Source organism: Natator depressus, chromosome 4 (genome assembly GCF_965152275.1).
Source record: "Natator depressus isolate rNatDep1 chromosome 4, rNatDep2.hap1, whole genome shotgun sequence".
In the NCBI taxonomy this organism is placed as follows: Eukaryota; Metazoa; Chordata; order Testudines; family Cheloniidae; genus Natator; species Natator depressus.
In genome coordinates, this window is record NC_134237.1 from 125,597,228 (window position 1) to 125,612,403 (window position 15,176).

At 39.2% G+C, this 15,176-nt stretch overlaps 1 protein-coding gene across 10 annotated transcripts in view; it reads left to right on the forward strand.

Annotated features, from left to right (window-relative positions):
* Nucleotides 1-15,176, forward strand: part of CTBP1 (C-terminal binding protein 1) — a 358,365-nt gene that overhangs the window by 264,406 nt on the left and 78,783 nt on the right. The window contains exons 1-2 of one of the 10 annotated variants that reach the window (XM_074951850.1): nucleotides 4,866-5,003; nucleotides 6,252-6,337. The exons of 5 other annotated variants lie outside the window; for them this stretch is intronic. In XM_074951850.1, the coding sequence (XP_074807951.1) occupies nucleotides 6,280-6,337 (58 nt within the window). In that variant the 5' untranslated portion in view covers nucleotides 4,866-5,003; nucleotides 6,252-6,279. Of the gene's footprint in view, nucleotides 1-4,832; nucleotides 5,004-6,251; nucleotides 6,338-15,176 lie in introns of those variants that run through there. 4 more of the 10 variants (XM_074951847.1, XM_074951851.1, XM_074951853.1 and 1 more) reach the window with 4 other exon arrangements.

Here is a 15,176-nt window from a genome sequence, read left to right on the forward strand (position 1 = left end):
CAGCATTACTTACAATCCATATTATTTGCTAGCCTGCCTACAAACAAGAAGAAAAGAGCAAGCATATGAGTCCCTTCGTGAGGTAGTGTAGAGAATACCAAACTGTAGTATTAATAACCTCCTGTTACTGAATACTCCATCTGTTCCTCATACCAACTTATCCTCACTTAGAGCACTCCCCTTGTCATAATATTTTGTACCACGCTCCCCTCCCTGAAACAACAGTTCCACTTTCGAACAACGTTTGCCCAGTTGTGCAACCCCACTGAGAAAATGGTCTTGGCTGTATCTGTTTCTCATGTTTCCCCAGTAAAAATATTATTGAATTCTAATTCTACTTCTGATGTTGATTTTGCTATTAATTATTCCTCATGTTATCTTCATACCCATATTGGCAATCATAGAGACTCCTGTAACAGATAAATACACCTGTCTGGCAATGCCTGCTTGTATTGTTGCATAATACTTAATTAATCATGCTGTAATTTTAGTGATGCAACAATAATATATATTATCTTTATGTTGCAATTTATTATATCTGTAAATTGATATATATTTGCTTCAGTATTTTCATTATTCTGCCATTTATTAACATGCACAAATGACAATAAAACAACTAACCACTAGAAATATATTTTTAAGCCCCACATGAATAACTCAGGCCCAGATTGTGCCCTACTGATAGACAAATGGGACGTAGCTGGGATTGGGAGAATGCATTTTAGCCATTTCTGCCCAGCTCTCACTGGCCCCCAGTGCTGCAGGAGGAAAGTTAGTAGAGCTCTCCTCCTTACTGGAGAATGCCCTGAGACAGGAGTCACCTGGCAGGGTCTGGGCAGAGCCAAACGGCCAGGGAGTTGGGCCTGCTATGGAAGCCTAGGTGCTTCACTTGTGCTCCCAGCAGTTTCTTGAGATCCAAAGCATTTGGAGGCTGGACCCCCACTTTTTTCCCATGGGGACAAAAGAATACAGAGGAAATTCTGTGGAAGGAACCACACAAAATTACCAGCCCCCCGAGTGTGTAGGAGTATGATCTGGACATCAGGTTTGCTGTGTTATTATTACCAAAGTATAATAAATTACTATGACAACTATCTAATAGGTACTTCTGATTATTTGTGTTAGGTACTTTTGATATACCTATTACCATGGCATCTCAATGCAATGAAACCATTCCAAAGCATTGAAGGCGGTCACAAAAGGCTGTAATCTTGTCTATCACCTTCCCAGTACCATTTTTAAATCACACAGGAGCCTAAGGTTTAAAGATGCAGTAATGATATCATAATGATCATCCCAGAAAAGTATTAAATCGCATAGGAGGAGATGGAGTAACTTTGATTAATTCAGCTGACATGGAATAACACAGCAGGCAGAGATAAATGTACAGCAAACTCACTTCCTTGTAATGAATGGATTTTCCTCACTGAAACCCAGAGGCTGGATCTGAGTTGAATGTTCCTGGATAATTAATGGCCTGATCCTGCTTCCATTGAAGCCAATGGAAGCTTGGCCATAGACTTCAGTCGGAGCAGGATCAGACCCTAAATTGCAGGTGTGTGTCTGTACAGACACACATACATGTACTAGAAGTAAAGTTATATTTTAATCCAATCAAATCCTGACACATTTTCCTCTTCCTTTCCCTACCCTTAAAATGTAGATTGTTACTTTAAGTTGGTAAAATCTGCAACCTGTTTTTTGTGTGTGCATGCACACTTGTCAGGGGGAAAGAAAAATACAGTACTCCAGAAACTGGTTTCTCAAGCCTGTTTACAGTGCTATGTACTGCAAATAAAAACCTGGTGGTTTATTTTTGGAAAACGATACCGTGGTCACTTTTCATTTGTCAGACTTTTCTGTTAAAAAGAAAATCTTTCCATTTCTAGCATTGGTTCTTGGCTGAAACATTTAGCGTTTTGAAATCTGAGCTACATTGATAGTGTAATTAAAGTTTGTAAAATGATTAAAATAATAGACTCTACTCTCTGACTTGTATGCAGAAAAAGAAAAGAATTCCAGAAAAGGTAGTAGCTATTTATGAATATAAATCCATGGTTACAGCTCCGGTCCAAGTAAATGATTAGGCCTGCAAGTGCACGGCCATTATGCGAGTTAATTATATTCTTCATAGAGCCCTTCCACATACAGTTCAGTGTGTACTGCATTATGCAAGTCAGCTGACCCAGCCAGGCAGTAGATCTTTACAAAATCTTTAGTTTTCCATCCTCCTCCTAAGCTTGTTTGATGAAGAAAATAATATTTAATTGGTAACATTTTCCTTGCTTAGGTATATTTTAATTATGAATTCTGCCTGATTGCAACTTTCTGGTAAGGAAGACATGATGAATATTTTGGACAGTTTTAATTTTGAGTTTATTATTGTATCTGCAAATTAGTGGAGTCCTTTACATTTTTTTTGAAACTTTAATACTTAATTAACAATGGAAGAAAATTTAAAATAGAAAAAACGTTGTCTAATTTATACAGTAGATTAATTTATGACCCAAAATATTGGAGAAAATGTTCCATAATTTTATGTTGTTGTAATAGATGTAATATGATGTATAGGGCACTAGTCAAATTCATCAGGTGTGCGGGTTTTTTCCTGATTTGAGAACTGGAATTCTGCAAGTTCCAGCTACTAAAGTTTCTGCTTGATTATTTCATCAGGGGTAATGCATTTGACTCTTCCAAGATGTGCATCCTCCAGAATCTTTCCAGAAGCCCTGTGCCTCTGCATAGCCCCCACTAACTTCTGTCATCATCATTATTAATATTGAAGTCAGGGCTGGTAGCACCACTTGTTGTTATTAAGGTCCCCGGACTCTTCTCATTATAACATCCTGTTTTCAGTTGCTTACAACTTTGGCAAACTTTAACCATTTGGGCTGAAATTTTACATGCTGCCTCAGGCATTTTTGAAAGAAAAAAAATCAGCGAAAATGGTTCAGCCATTTCTGAGAACAAGAGTAAGGGAAAATGTTTCTCTGTTTTGCCAATGTTAAAAAATTCCGACAACTTTTTATTTGGAAAGCTATGTAGCAGGAAATTTGGCAGGTGGGATGGTCTTTGTGTCAGCACTACATACATGATCAGTAGAGTCCTCTTAGATTTTAACAGATAAATTCGGTGCAGCCTTAATTCAGCCCCATGTATGTATGCATTATAATAAAGTCTTTAATTACAGGATCGCATAGTATTTTTTTCCACAGGACCCCTGTCTCATTCATTTCTCAGGAAGCTCCTGCTCTTGGATTGAATCAGTGCTGTATAGCGAAGGACACTGTTGCCTGTCAACCCCTGCCTCATTTGTTGTGGAAGCTGGAAGGTGTGTGGTGAATGAAGGCAGGGGACTGCAGAAAAATGAAGTGTGGTCTCATGATCAAGGTAGTTGAATGCTGCTTTAGAGAATTGGGATTCTATCCATGCCTTTGCCACAGATTTCCCATATGATACCACTCAAATTACTTAAACCAAACTTTTCACAGGTAGTCACTAATCGTGTGTTCTTAATTTTCTGGATGTCTGATTTAAGACCCTGGGGTCCGATTTGCAGAAGGGCTGAGCACTCGGTGGGAGCTATATAAAGTGCTATATAAAGCTAAGTACCATGAAAAATGAGGTGCCAGGTGTCTCAAATTGAGCACTAAAGTTAGTGGATACTTTTTACTTTAATCTCTCTGTGCCTCACTTCCCCATCTGTAAAATGGGGACAATAGCCCGTCATCTCACCAGGGCAGCATGAAAATAAATTCATAAAGCTTGATCTGAAGAGCCAGGATCTCCAGATGACAGCTGTAACAGACCCGGGACCAGTCACAGAGGTGGGACATACAAAGCACAGTGATCAGGTGGGCATTTTAGAATTAGTGGAATATGCTTGATAGTGAAGAATGGCAGGATTTGGCTCATAAGATACCTTTTGTTCTAATTCTGCCCTCACTTAGACTGGTGGATTCCCATTTCAGTCAGTCGACGTCCCCCAAGGTAATTGAAAGCAGAATTGGGCCCTAATTATTTACAGTGTGAGCCACTGAAAGGGGTCTATAAACTAAGATACATTTTTTCTTATTTGCCATTAGTGTGGGGCCCTTAGAAAATAAGAAATTATTTATTTTAAAAATTGTCCTTCATGTATAGGGGAGGGAGGAAATCCTCAACCAAATTGCATAATAAAATACAAGAATATAAAAAGGCATTAATCAGAATTTGTTCTGTGGGACTAAAGCAGTGGTTCTCAAACTTTTGTACTGGTGACCCCTTTCACATAGGAAGCGACTGAGTGTGACCCCCTTTGTAAATTAAAAACGCTTTAAAATATATTTAACACCATTATAAATGCAGGAGGCAAAGCAGGGTTTGGGGTGGAGGCTGACAGCTCGTGACCCCCCCATGTAATAACCTTGCGACCTCCTGCGGGGTCCCGACCCACAGTTTGAGAACCCCTGGTTTAAAGAGAAAACACATCATATAGTTACACTGTGAAACTTTTCAAACAGCTCAGCTGCTAAAATATATCTAAATAACTCCGTTTTACTGAGCTATAAAAGTAATTCCAGGTTCCCAATGCGTGTGTGTTCCCCCCCCCTTTCTGTTGCTAATAAGCAACTGTGAAAAACGTGTTCCCCAATTGCTTTTGTTTTGAAATTGACAGAGGGGCCGCAGCCCTGAGCTATTTTTGCTTTCTGCCTCCCGTCCGTTTCCTTTTGATTGCACTTCCGAGCTTGGAAACAAGAGATTAGCTTCGTCTGACCTAAGCTCCGCCTGCAGCGCCTCTCCCACTTTCAGAGACAGCGGCGCTGGGGCTGTGTGTGTGTGTGTGTGTGTGTGTGTGTGAGTCTGTGTGTGTCTGTGTGTTACTTCGGGGGAAAATAGAAGTAGCCGCCATATGCTTAGGATATTTGTGTGTGGTGATACTGGACTGAAGTTCTCTTTGTAGAGAGACTGGACAGCTGTCTCAATGGGAAGTTCTCATTTACTAAACAAGGGCTTGCCACTAGGTAACGATTTCACTGTCTATTTTGTTCCGATTTCCTCTGTGAGCTTGCTTTAAAGAGACATCGATGTCTGTGTGGACATAAAGGCTCGCTCTGCTTCTTCCCCTCCCATCCCCCTCCCTTCGCTGCCTGCTCGCTTTGTGTGTGTGAGAGTGGTTTGGGTTTTTGTTTTTGTTTTTTGTTTGATCTAGACTTGTTAGCGAATATAAGGTTATTTGTAATGAGAGGTGCGGGTGGCCAGGCATTGTCTGTCGAGCAACTTTGCCTAGTAACTGCTGGAATAGAGAGATTTTAAATACAAAAATAAAAAAATCGAAACAGCAGGCTCGGTGAAGCCTAGTTCAGGGACTCGAACTTGGCTGTTGATTCATTTCACCCTTTAAAAAAAAAAAAAGAAAAGACTGCACTAAAATAGCCTTAAATCTATATCCATGATTTTAATTCTTTTTCTCCCCATACACCCGCTCAGGGATTAAACAGTGTCTTGGCTTTTAACTGCAGTAAAAGGCAGGTAAAATGCCATGTAGAAAAAGCTGTGCTAATTTTTCAGTAAACAGGAAGTTAAAATCATTTTATTACTATAAAAACAAAAAACAAACTGTTTAAGGCCTGAATGTTGAAATGACTTTGCTACGTGTGGGGATAGGTTATTTATTTGTGAGGTAAGGCTTTCCTCCACAAATTTGAGTTCCTATTTTTTAAAAAAATGCTAGCAAAGGCATTTATGGATTGCTGCTGCTGTTGAGGGTAAAGACAGCTCATACGCATGGGGTGATGTTACAGTATTAGGCTCAACTGCCAGCTTAAAATGTTTCTGTTAATCTGAAAACTGTTATATGCTGCTTCAGTCAGCAACAACAAAATATAGAATCGAACAGCGAGTGATTCCCAAAGAGAAAGCTATAGAGCCAAAATAATAACTTCATTTGCTGTGTAGATTTGATTGTCTGTTGTGTGTCTTTGGGTTTTTTAAAATATTTTTAAAATCAGATGGCTGCCTTTGCACTCTTGATAGTGAAGTAGACTGTATGTAGCCATAGACATTACCAGCCGTACTTTAAAAAATTTCACCTGTTGTGGCTTAAATTAAATAATTGAACTTCAGTGTATATTTTAACAACTCTTGCCCTTATTAAGAAGAATGTTTGCTTTTAGTCCTTGGTGTAACAGCCGTGAGGCAATCACCCATTTAGCCTCATTTAAATTAATGGGGCTTAATAGGACTATAGTGAATGTGTACTTTTTTTTCAGTGAATTAAAACGAATTACAGTATTTGGGATGTATGTGTGTGATTCTAATGCATCACAGAGATTCCTTTCCCTGGATCTCAGAAAATGTAAGTATGTTTATTTAGCATTCTAGTCCCTTTGCAAGCAGTCAGGTCCATGTATTTTAATACTTCAATCTCATTATTATATTCCTGCAGAAAAGGAACCAGAAAACACTAATAAACATCAGACATATATCAATCATTGCTGCTTTAGATGGAAGGATCAGCTCATTAAATGCATCTGCTGAATACCTTCTAGTAAATAATAAAAGTAGAGTAAAATAAGCTTAATATGGAGAAAGTTACACGGGTAGAGAGAATGTTTTCACAATATACCTGCTTGTTCTGTATTTTTGGTCTAGTTTAGTGGCATATTTGTGCCATATCATGAACCTCCTCATACTATCTGTGTAAAATTAGTAACACCAACTCCTAATTTTGCTATTTGTAATATTATTGCTTTATATTGACCTCCACCTCCTTATGGCAACAAAATTACACCAGTGTATTTTTGATGTTTTTAAATATAATCTAAATATTATATAATTTGTTACTTTAGCCATCCAGACAGGAGCTACCTCTTTGCAGTTAACTACAGTACTAAATATATAATTCAGTTACTGAAGCTACTATTTTGAAATAAACCTCGTTTTGTGGATTTTTAAATTCAATCTTGTGGTATGTAGATTGGGAAAACTGCAGCATGCAAACATTCAGTGTGCATGCAAATGTGTTTCTTATAGGGAGTGTGACGTACCATATGGGCTATGATATCTGAGTTGTTAATAATGTGACAAATTAAATTCAAAAATGTCCTTACATATGTCAGTTTGTTTGACTTTTACCCTTTTTTTTAAAACTTTGGTCTTTGCACCATCAAAGAGTAATTGTCGCAACTCCCTGTTCAGAATGCCTGATGCTTTAATATACTAATCTGTATTTCTTAGAGTTATCGTTTTATTTATAATGTGAACACAGCAGTCACAGTATTTAGCTCAAAAATCTCATTAAAGAGATTAGAATTAGGCTGCCACCATAATGTGTTATCATATGGATACTGTATCATGCATTCCAACATTCTTAAGCATGGTTTCAATCCATCTCTGTCAACTAAGAACATCTACAGCAATTAGATAATTAGCCAGGATTGTACCCTTTGGGAAAACTTCAGTGTTTTCCTAAAATGTGTGTTTATATGGCTGTTAAGGGAATGAAATATTATTAGGTTGTTAATTAGATATTTTGAATGACCAGTGAGCATATGGTAAGACATTGACTTCAGTTGTATTTAAGAAAAGACACACAAGAATTGGTCGGTCTTTCTTCTAATTTACTTCTATAAAATACCACTATTCCCTGTTCATTCAAAGTCATCTGAATATTTTGGGCTACAATTGCTAGTTTCCATTTTGTCTTTCTTACCCACTATTAGTTTGTAATAGCTGAGTTTCTGTAAGGAACTCTGGGTGGATGACAACTAGAGACCCGGATTCAAGAGTAATATTAGGGGCTCTTGCTTCTTGGGCCAGCTGGGAACATTGATGAGGTGATAGTCTCTGGGCTACAGCGTGTGTCAGGCTTTCAAATCCCATACCAACATTGCGTTTTCATCTAAGGCTGCCTAACGGCCTGGCCCCTGTAATTATTTATTTAATGATAAAGTCGGGATGGAGTGACATTGAATAAAAGGTGGCCTAAAATGTAAGGTTAGGATAAAAATTATAGGACAGACCTCTTTCTCCTTATCTCCCTACCATACACTCATGGGCCCAGTCTATTAACTAAATTCATACTGTAGAGATGAGGGTGTCTGGAGCATACGTTACTGAGGGGTAGGAAAAAACTCATGGTTACTTTCATTATCCTCCTCTCTTACCAACTCAAAAATGAAGATGGCAATTTAAGCTGATTTCTGTGTGTAATCCCACTAGAAATATGTAGCAGAAATTCTTTACATATTATAAAACAGGCCGTTTTCAGATTGCCAAAACATAAAAAATATAAACTGTCTCCTACTAACATAATTCGCAATTTAAAGTAACATTAGGACACTATAGATTGTTTGTGGGTTGCGTTTTTTTTTTTTTTTAAGTTCTAGAAGTAATATTTTCAACTACATTTTTTTTTTCATTCCAAAATATTCTCATCCCACCCTCTTGAGTGACTAATGTACAGGGAGTGGATTAGGAGTCCATGACCATTTGAGTTTCTCCTGGCTTTAAGTGATGTACAACATTGTGATGACAGCATCTGATGGAAAGCAAAGCTAAGGAAATCTCAAACTGTGAGCAGGTTGGAGGCTGGAGCTTGTTCTGAGCCCCTACGTGTAACAGTTTGCTTGGGGGTTTGTAAAGTTTGGAGGCCAGAATATTTGGTACTGCTTTACTTCACTTAATTTGGTTAAACCACTTTCGAGCCTCCCTAATTCTGGTCCTGGCCAGGGGCCTGTCCAATCCCCAGCACAATTTAAAACAGCCACAGGGCTCCAATAATTTGCACTGCCTTCTGACTGTCCTCTATGAGCTATTACACTGTCAGAGAATAGCTGGAGTGAACTGTGCTTTGGCCATACTCCCTCATGCCCCAGCCTGCCCTATACATCCTGGTCAGGGTGGGAATTTGCGTAGAGGTGTTAAATTAGCCTCTGCAAATGGAGTATTCTGGAGGGGCAGATTCAGTTCTCTTTGTGCCACTGGACCAAAAAGGGATGTGAATCAAGACCTTTCCCTAGGTGTGATGAAGTTTTTGCCACAGTAAGCAGCATCTACAAAAAAGGTGACTGTTCTCGTAAAGAAATACGATAACTAGCAAGGTAAAGAAGTGAAAATCTATATAAATCTCTTTTTATAAGAAACCTACCACAGTTTCCCAAGAATTTATGTAAAATGAAAAGTTTAACTATTTTTGATGTGCGAAACATAAAAATTGCTGTAATAGAGCAATAATTTATGACGAAAACTATAAACTCGTTTGTTTCCTTTAAAAAACATTTTTCGTATCTTACCTGTAGCCATCATGTTTCCTGTCTAATTCCAATTGGCAATTTATCCAGGTAGTGGCTAATAGATATAATTGGGTTTTTCTAATTTTGTATATAACACTTCCCGTATTTTGATGTGCATTACTGATACTTAACAAGGAAAATTTTGTTGCTTTGAGCAAGTATAAAATAAAGGGTACTCAAACAGGCCTCTTCAGAAGGAGATGGAAGTATCTACTTTGTTCCCTTGTGGCTCCTCTCCTCCGTAGACTTTGGAGTCTTAAGTTCAGTCATCCTTAGCTAGGAAGATGGTGACTATGATGTGAGGCATCAAGGTCAGAAGTTTGTAAAAAGCAAGATTGCCAGGACTATGAGACATAGAGGAAAGCTAAAGAAAACAAATTAAATATTCAGTACTTATTCTTTTACCAAAAACATTTAGACTGAGATTAACATTGGCTGAGAGCACTGACCTTTACACTGGTTTTAAACTTGAATTTTTTCAAAGGAAGCTTTTATTTCTGTAATACATGAGGTATGAGGGTTGGTTTTTTTTAGTGTTTAAGTTAAGTTATGTGGTTCTGTAATTGTATTTGGTGTTAGATATTTTATGGAATGGATTGTATTCTTTTAAAATAACTATATGCACAGGCCAGTGGCTGGGTGTCCCTTGTCAGTACCCAAATAAATTAGTTATATTCCCCCTTGGCAAAGTTACATAAGTGTGGAATGAAGGTTGTTCATGCTTTCTGACCCTGCGCCTCTCGCAGAATTCATTCTGAGACTAGTCACTTATTAGTATTTGTTCATATCTTGTATGTTTTGGTTCTGATGTGAAAATATGAAATGCACAAAATAAAATTCCTTGCTTTACTGAGTCAGGATTCACAGTTCCTGTTCACAATACAGGTTTTGTTATTGTGGGATGGTACAGTAACAGGCTTCCTAAAGAGCCCTGATATTTATTTAAAGATTCTGGGCAAACTGTAGCATTTGTATCTGGCCCTGTGGTGGGGTGGTGCATGGTTGTACGCCACTCTGGAAGGAGCTTGTGGAGGCATTGAGCCTAATTCAGGACACTGCCATATGAGCATGGTCACTGTTCTGCCCTTGTCTTAAAGAGAGGTGCACCTTCCATTACCCTCTGCATTAGGCCAGCTCAGGCATGGCCCCCCTTTAGAAGAGGTTCGTATCAACAGTTATGCAAATACTGCATGGGCTCCCTAAGTGTAAGCACTAGTCTGCCTAGCCATATGAAGCAGGCACAAAGGAGCAAGGGTGCTTGCAATCTCTTCCCCACGTTGCACATTTGTGTAGAGGCTGTGCACAATATATATATCTTCCTACTGTATTTTACACTGCATGCAGCTGATGAAGTGGGTTTTAGCCCACGAAAGCTTATGCCCAAATAAATTTGTTAGTCTCTAAGGTGCCACATGTACTCCTCGTTCTTTTAACAAACAAGCAGTGGCCTATCTCGTAACCACCGCACACACTGTCTGGGGTGCAGGGAAGATAATGTAAGAAAAATAAGCCAGGTGGGGCCAGGCCCAGGAGAGAAGCAGCTGTGCAGGAAGTTTCCATCCCCTGCTATATGTAGCCACTTTTCCTCACTCTTGCAAAATGTCCCTGTGGCCTATGAGTGAGCCAGAGTTTGAGCAAATGAACCAGGAAGGAGCTACACTAAAAAGTATGTTCAAGTATGCTCTCCAGCCAGATTGTGGCTGATCTACAGGAGAATTTGCCGAAAGTGAATGCTGCCTGAGGCAGCATTTCCTCGCACTGCACTTTCTGTGACTCCTGTTAGAATCACAGGGTGCAGCTGGGGGCGGCAGCCAGTGGCAGCATTGCTGTTGGTCCAAATCCAAATGTCCTTACTTTGTTTGAAATCACACTTTCCCAAGCAGAATTCCTGTTGGCTTCCATTGGAGTTTTGCCTGAATATGAACTTTCAGAATTGGCCCAATATTTGTAATGTGAGAGGTACAAAAATACCTTTGTGTCTTCACACGTTTACAGGGCAACAATCTCAAAATGAAAAAAGAAAATGTCTCCTACCTGAAACTGTAGTGTACAGTACTTCATCAGAGTTACCAAATGAGTCATGTTTCATTAGATGTGTGGCCTTGTTCAGTACGTAGCGTTAATCTTTGCAGAGTCATGCAGGACAAAACTGTTTGGTAGAGATAACTACAAGCCAGTCACCAAACCCTTAAACTGATCTTTAAATGTTTTTTTTTTCTTTTTAATGTGTTGTACCAGATGTGTTAAACTGTTCATTTTCACCCAGATAATGAGCATTTTCACATTTGTAGTCTACTAAATATCTTCATGTGCTTTTTGTACTTTGCTGAATAGCATTAACGTGTATCACAGCTGTTCTCATGTTGATTTTTTCTGTTCCTAAAATGAGCAGGATTGAAAGAAATTATTTCACTGGTTGACAGCAGTTTGATGTTGCATGTGTGCATTCCTATGCTGGTTGGAATATGCTAGCTGCATCATTCTCCCTCTTACCAAAATGCCTTCTGGATGAGACATAAAATTAAGATTTTGGCCAAAGATCCCATGGCATTTTTTGTTTGGCATGTTAGCCCTGGCTAAATTCTAACTCCGGAAATTATATTCTGCCAATCTAAAATTACTCCTTAAGGTAGTCTTCACTGTCTGTCCTAAACTGTTTTATAGTGATCTCTGTTCCACTCCTAGAGCTATGTTTTAGTAGTGTTTGAAGCAATTTTGTGTGTTTGTTTGTTTGTAATGTACTTTTGGGATTCTTCAGAAACGTAAAGTATTATTGTGTAATCTAATATCTTTAAAAAAAATTTCGTAAGTATTCAAAATGTTTTTACAAAAACTGGTGGCCCAAAGCCTAGGATCCTAATATTTTAGGTAACTTGTATGCTAAAGGACATATTCTCCCCTCTGCACATGCATAATTAATATTACTGTAACTTTTGTTCATTGGTTCCATCAGGGGGCTCTCATTGATTCTTCACCCCCCTCAGCGGCTTTACTGTTTTGAAGTTCATCTCAGTGTGTTAAATTTTGGGACAGTTCTCCATTTAGAATCCTCTCCTGTTCTTCTCCCAATATTTATGTAGCTTCTTAAGCCTCCTCTTGCTGAGCTTCGTAGTCAGCAGTTTGGCTCCTAAAACACCATTGCTGCTTGTCCTGTGGGGTCTTTGAAGTGATGCAACTAGATGGCAGATTTTATTATGTGCAAAAGCAACAGCTAAGAAAATAACGTTTTAGCTGGGTAGAGCATAATGTATATGAGACTCCACTGTCTAGATAAAAAGAATGTGTTGCTTTTTTGAATGCTTGCGGGAGGAGGCTCACAATAGAGGCTCTATTGTGCATTTAGTACTGTGAGTACAGGAAATCACAAATTAGCTATGACGAGGGTACTGCAGGGGAGTTTGTTTCCCACAGTATTGAAAATTTTTGAAACTTTTGTAATAGGTTGCTGTTCACTGTTGGTAGTGTATGTTGTTTATCCTTGTTAGTCCTCTGACCAGACTCTGTCTCACCATCTCTTTGTTCAGAGGGTGCATGTTTGAGCCCCTTATATCCAGGTGGAGTTCCTTTCAACGCTAAATATTATCTTTTCTTCTTCTACACCAGTCTCTCTCACACTCTCTCTCTCTCTCTCTCACACACCATTTTTAACCCACTCCATCATATGATCATCTTGCAGCCGTCCAAGATGTACACCCTAGCTGCTTGCTCTGTCCATTCAGTTGACAGAGCTGCTTGATAAGCCTGGGTATTGGCCTTGGTGAGACAGTGAAGAGCAGTCACATCTTCACCTTTCCTAGCAGACTTTGAACCTGATCCTGTGAGATGCTGAATGCCTTCCACTCCCAATGAAGTCACTGAGAATTGAGGACATTCAGCACCGCACAGGATCAGACATGCTAAGTTATCCCAGGTGTAACGCACTGATTTTGTTGAAATCACACCAGGGATGAATTTGGCCCACTACTGAGGAACTGGCTACCTCATTCAGGTATAGAATTTGGAATGATATAGAGACACCTAAACCAGTGGTCTGGGTGTCTTAAAGACCTGAACAAATAATATAAATATTACAGTGCATTGTAAATGGGCAGCTGGAAAGGATTAGTGCCTAAAATACCGTGAGCATCATACAGCTTCACTTTTGGTTTAATAACGTCGTGAGTGTCGTCTCTCTTGGCCTGCTTTAAGCCTCTTAATCTGTCTGTTTCTGAACACGCTGAGCTATATGGCTCTGTTAGGAAAAGTGGTGTTTTGTTTGTTGGAAGGGGGACAATATTCTTTTGTGTTCACTAAATGGAAAGAAGGAAGAAAGAAGCACATAAAAGAAAGCTTTTGTCTGTATCGTGGACAATGTAAAGTTTTTGTACAGTATTAGCAACATCTGTACCACTACCTGTGCTAGTATAGCTTAAGTATACTTTGGTTCTTTGGGGATTAATTTTTTATCCAGAAATAAGACTTTAAAGTTAGCGTAATTGATTTCTTCTCAAATGTACATTTTGAAAGTATTTTCAAATGCAATATTAAGTCTTGATTATTCTTCTGTGATCAGTAAATGAGTAGCTCTATTCCGGTGTTGTGGCAGCTCAGCCCAGGTCTAAGGCCTTGTGTGCATGAGAAGGTTGCACCTATTTAACTAAAGGTATGATTTCAAACTGATTTAGTTAATCCAGTGCAAACCCCTGTTTCGACTCTCTTATTTCAGTTTAAACCAGACTTAAATCAGTTTACCTTAAATTGATTAGGAATCAGCCTAAGCTAAACCAAAATCAACCGCTCTGAAACCAGAGTAAGCATACCCATACAGGAGGTTGCAAATAAGTAAGTAAGTAAAATAAAATTAACATATTTTGTTTAACTGGTGCATCTTTCTTGTGTAGACAAGACCTAAGGTAATTACTTCCCGACTTTTTTTTATTGAATAACTTATGCGCCCCTCTCTCCCCTCAACCAAAATCAGGCCTTCAGTTTCTTGGGTTTGGGCTACCTGAGACTGCCTGTTTGTGATTCGGTTATTGTTGTCTTTTGTGACTGAAGATAAAATTGACGACGGTATTATGTCTTGTGAATATAATTGTGTCTAAGTAGGCCGAGGCATGAGTGACAGTCCTTTCTGCATTGAGCACGTATGTAGCTTGATATCGAGGAAGGGATTACAGCCTGTGCCTGCTGAATCTGCCACTCTTTACAACTCGGCCTCTGTGCCTCAGGATCCATATGGTGATTAATCTCGAGCTGAGTAACCCCATTGTTGACTGTTTCTCACCAGCATGATCTGTCTGTTCCTGATGACTCCCAGTTGTCATCATCAATGTTGCATGCTTCAGGGTGGCCCTGAAGCACTTCTTTTGGCTGCCTCAGATATGGTTGCTCACTTTCAGTTCACCATATAGCAACTGCTTTGGCATGGTGTCATCCACCCTCAACACATGACCTGCCCAGTCTAACTGAAACATGAGCATCGCTTCAATCCCTGTGAAGTGTGCTGTGATATGCTGTCACAATTGACATCAGTGGTGGTGGTGTTAGATTCCCCTGGGTACAGTACAAAGCTGTCAGGGTGTTCTCTGTGTGAGCTCTGGGGTTCTGGAATATGTCTCACACCAGGTCTGAAATAGCCACATTTGCTGACTTTCAGGGAATTATTTATTTATTTGTGTTACCATATCACCTAGGAGCCCTAGTCATGGACCAGACAGCATTGTGCTAGGAGCTGTACAAACACTGAACAAAAGGACAGTCCCTGCCCGAATGAGCTTACAATCTATGATGAGCCAAAAGACAGAGATGAATACAGGCAGATGGAGGAGTACAAGGAAAATTGAGACAATATTGATGACAGTACACCAGCAGCCTAACCGTTGTCAAGTTTTTTGTAGGTATCGTAGCTAAAGATAGTTT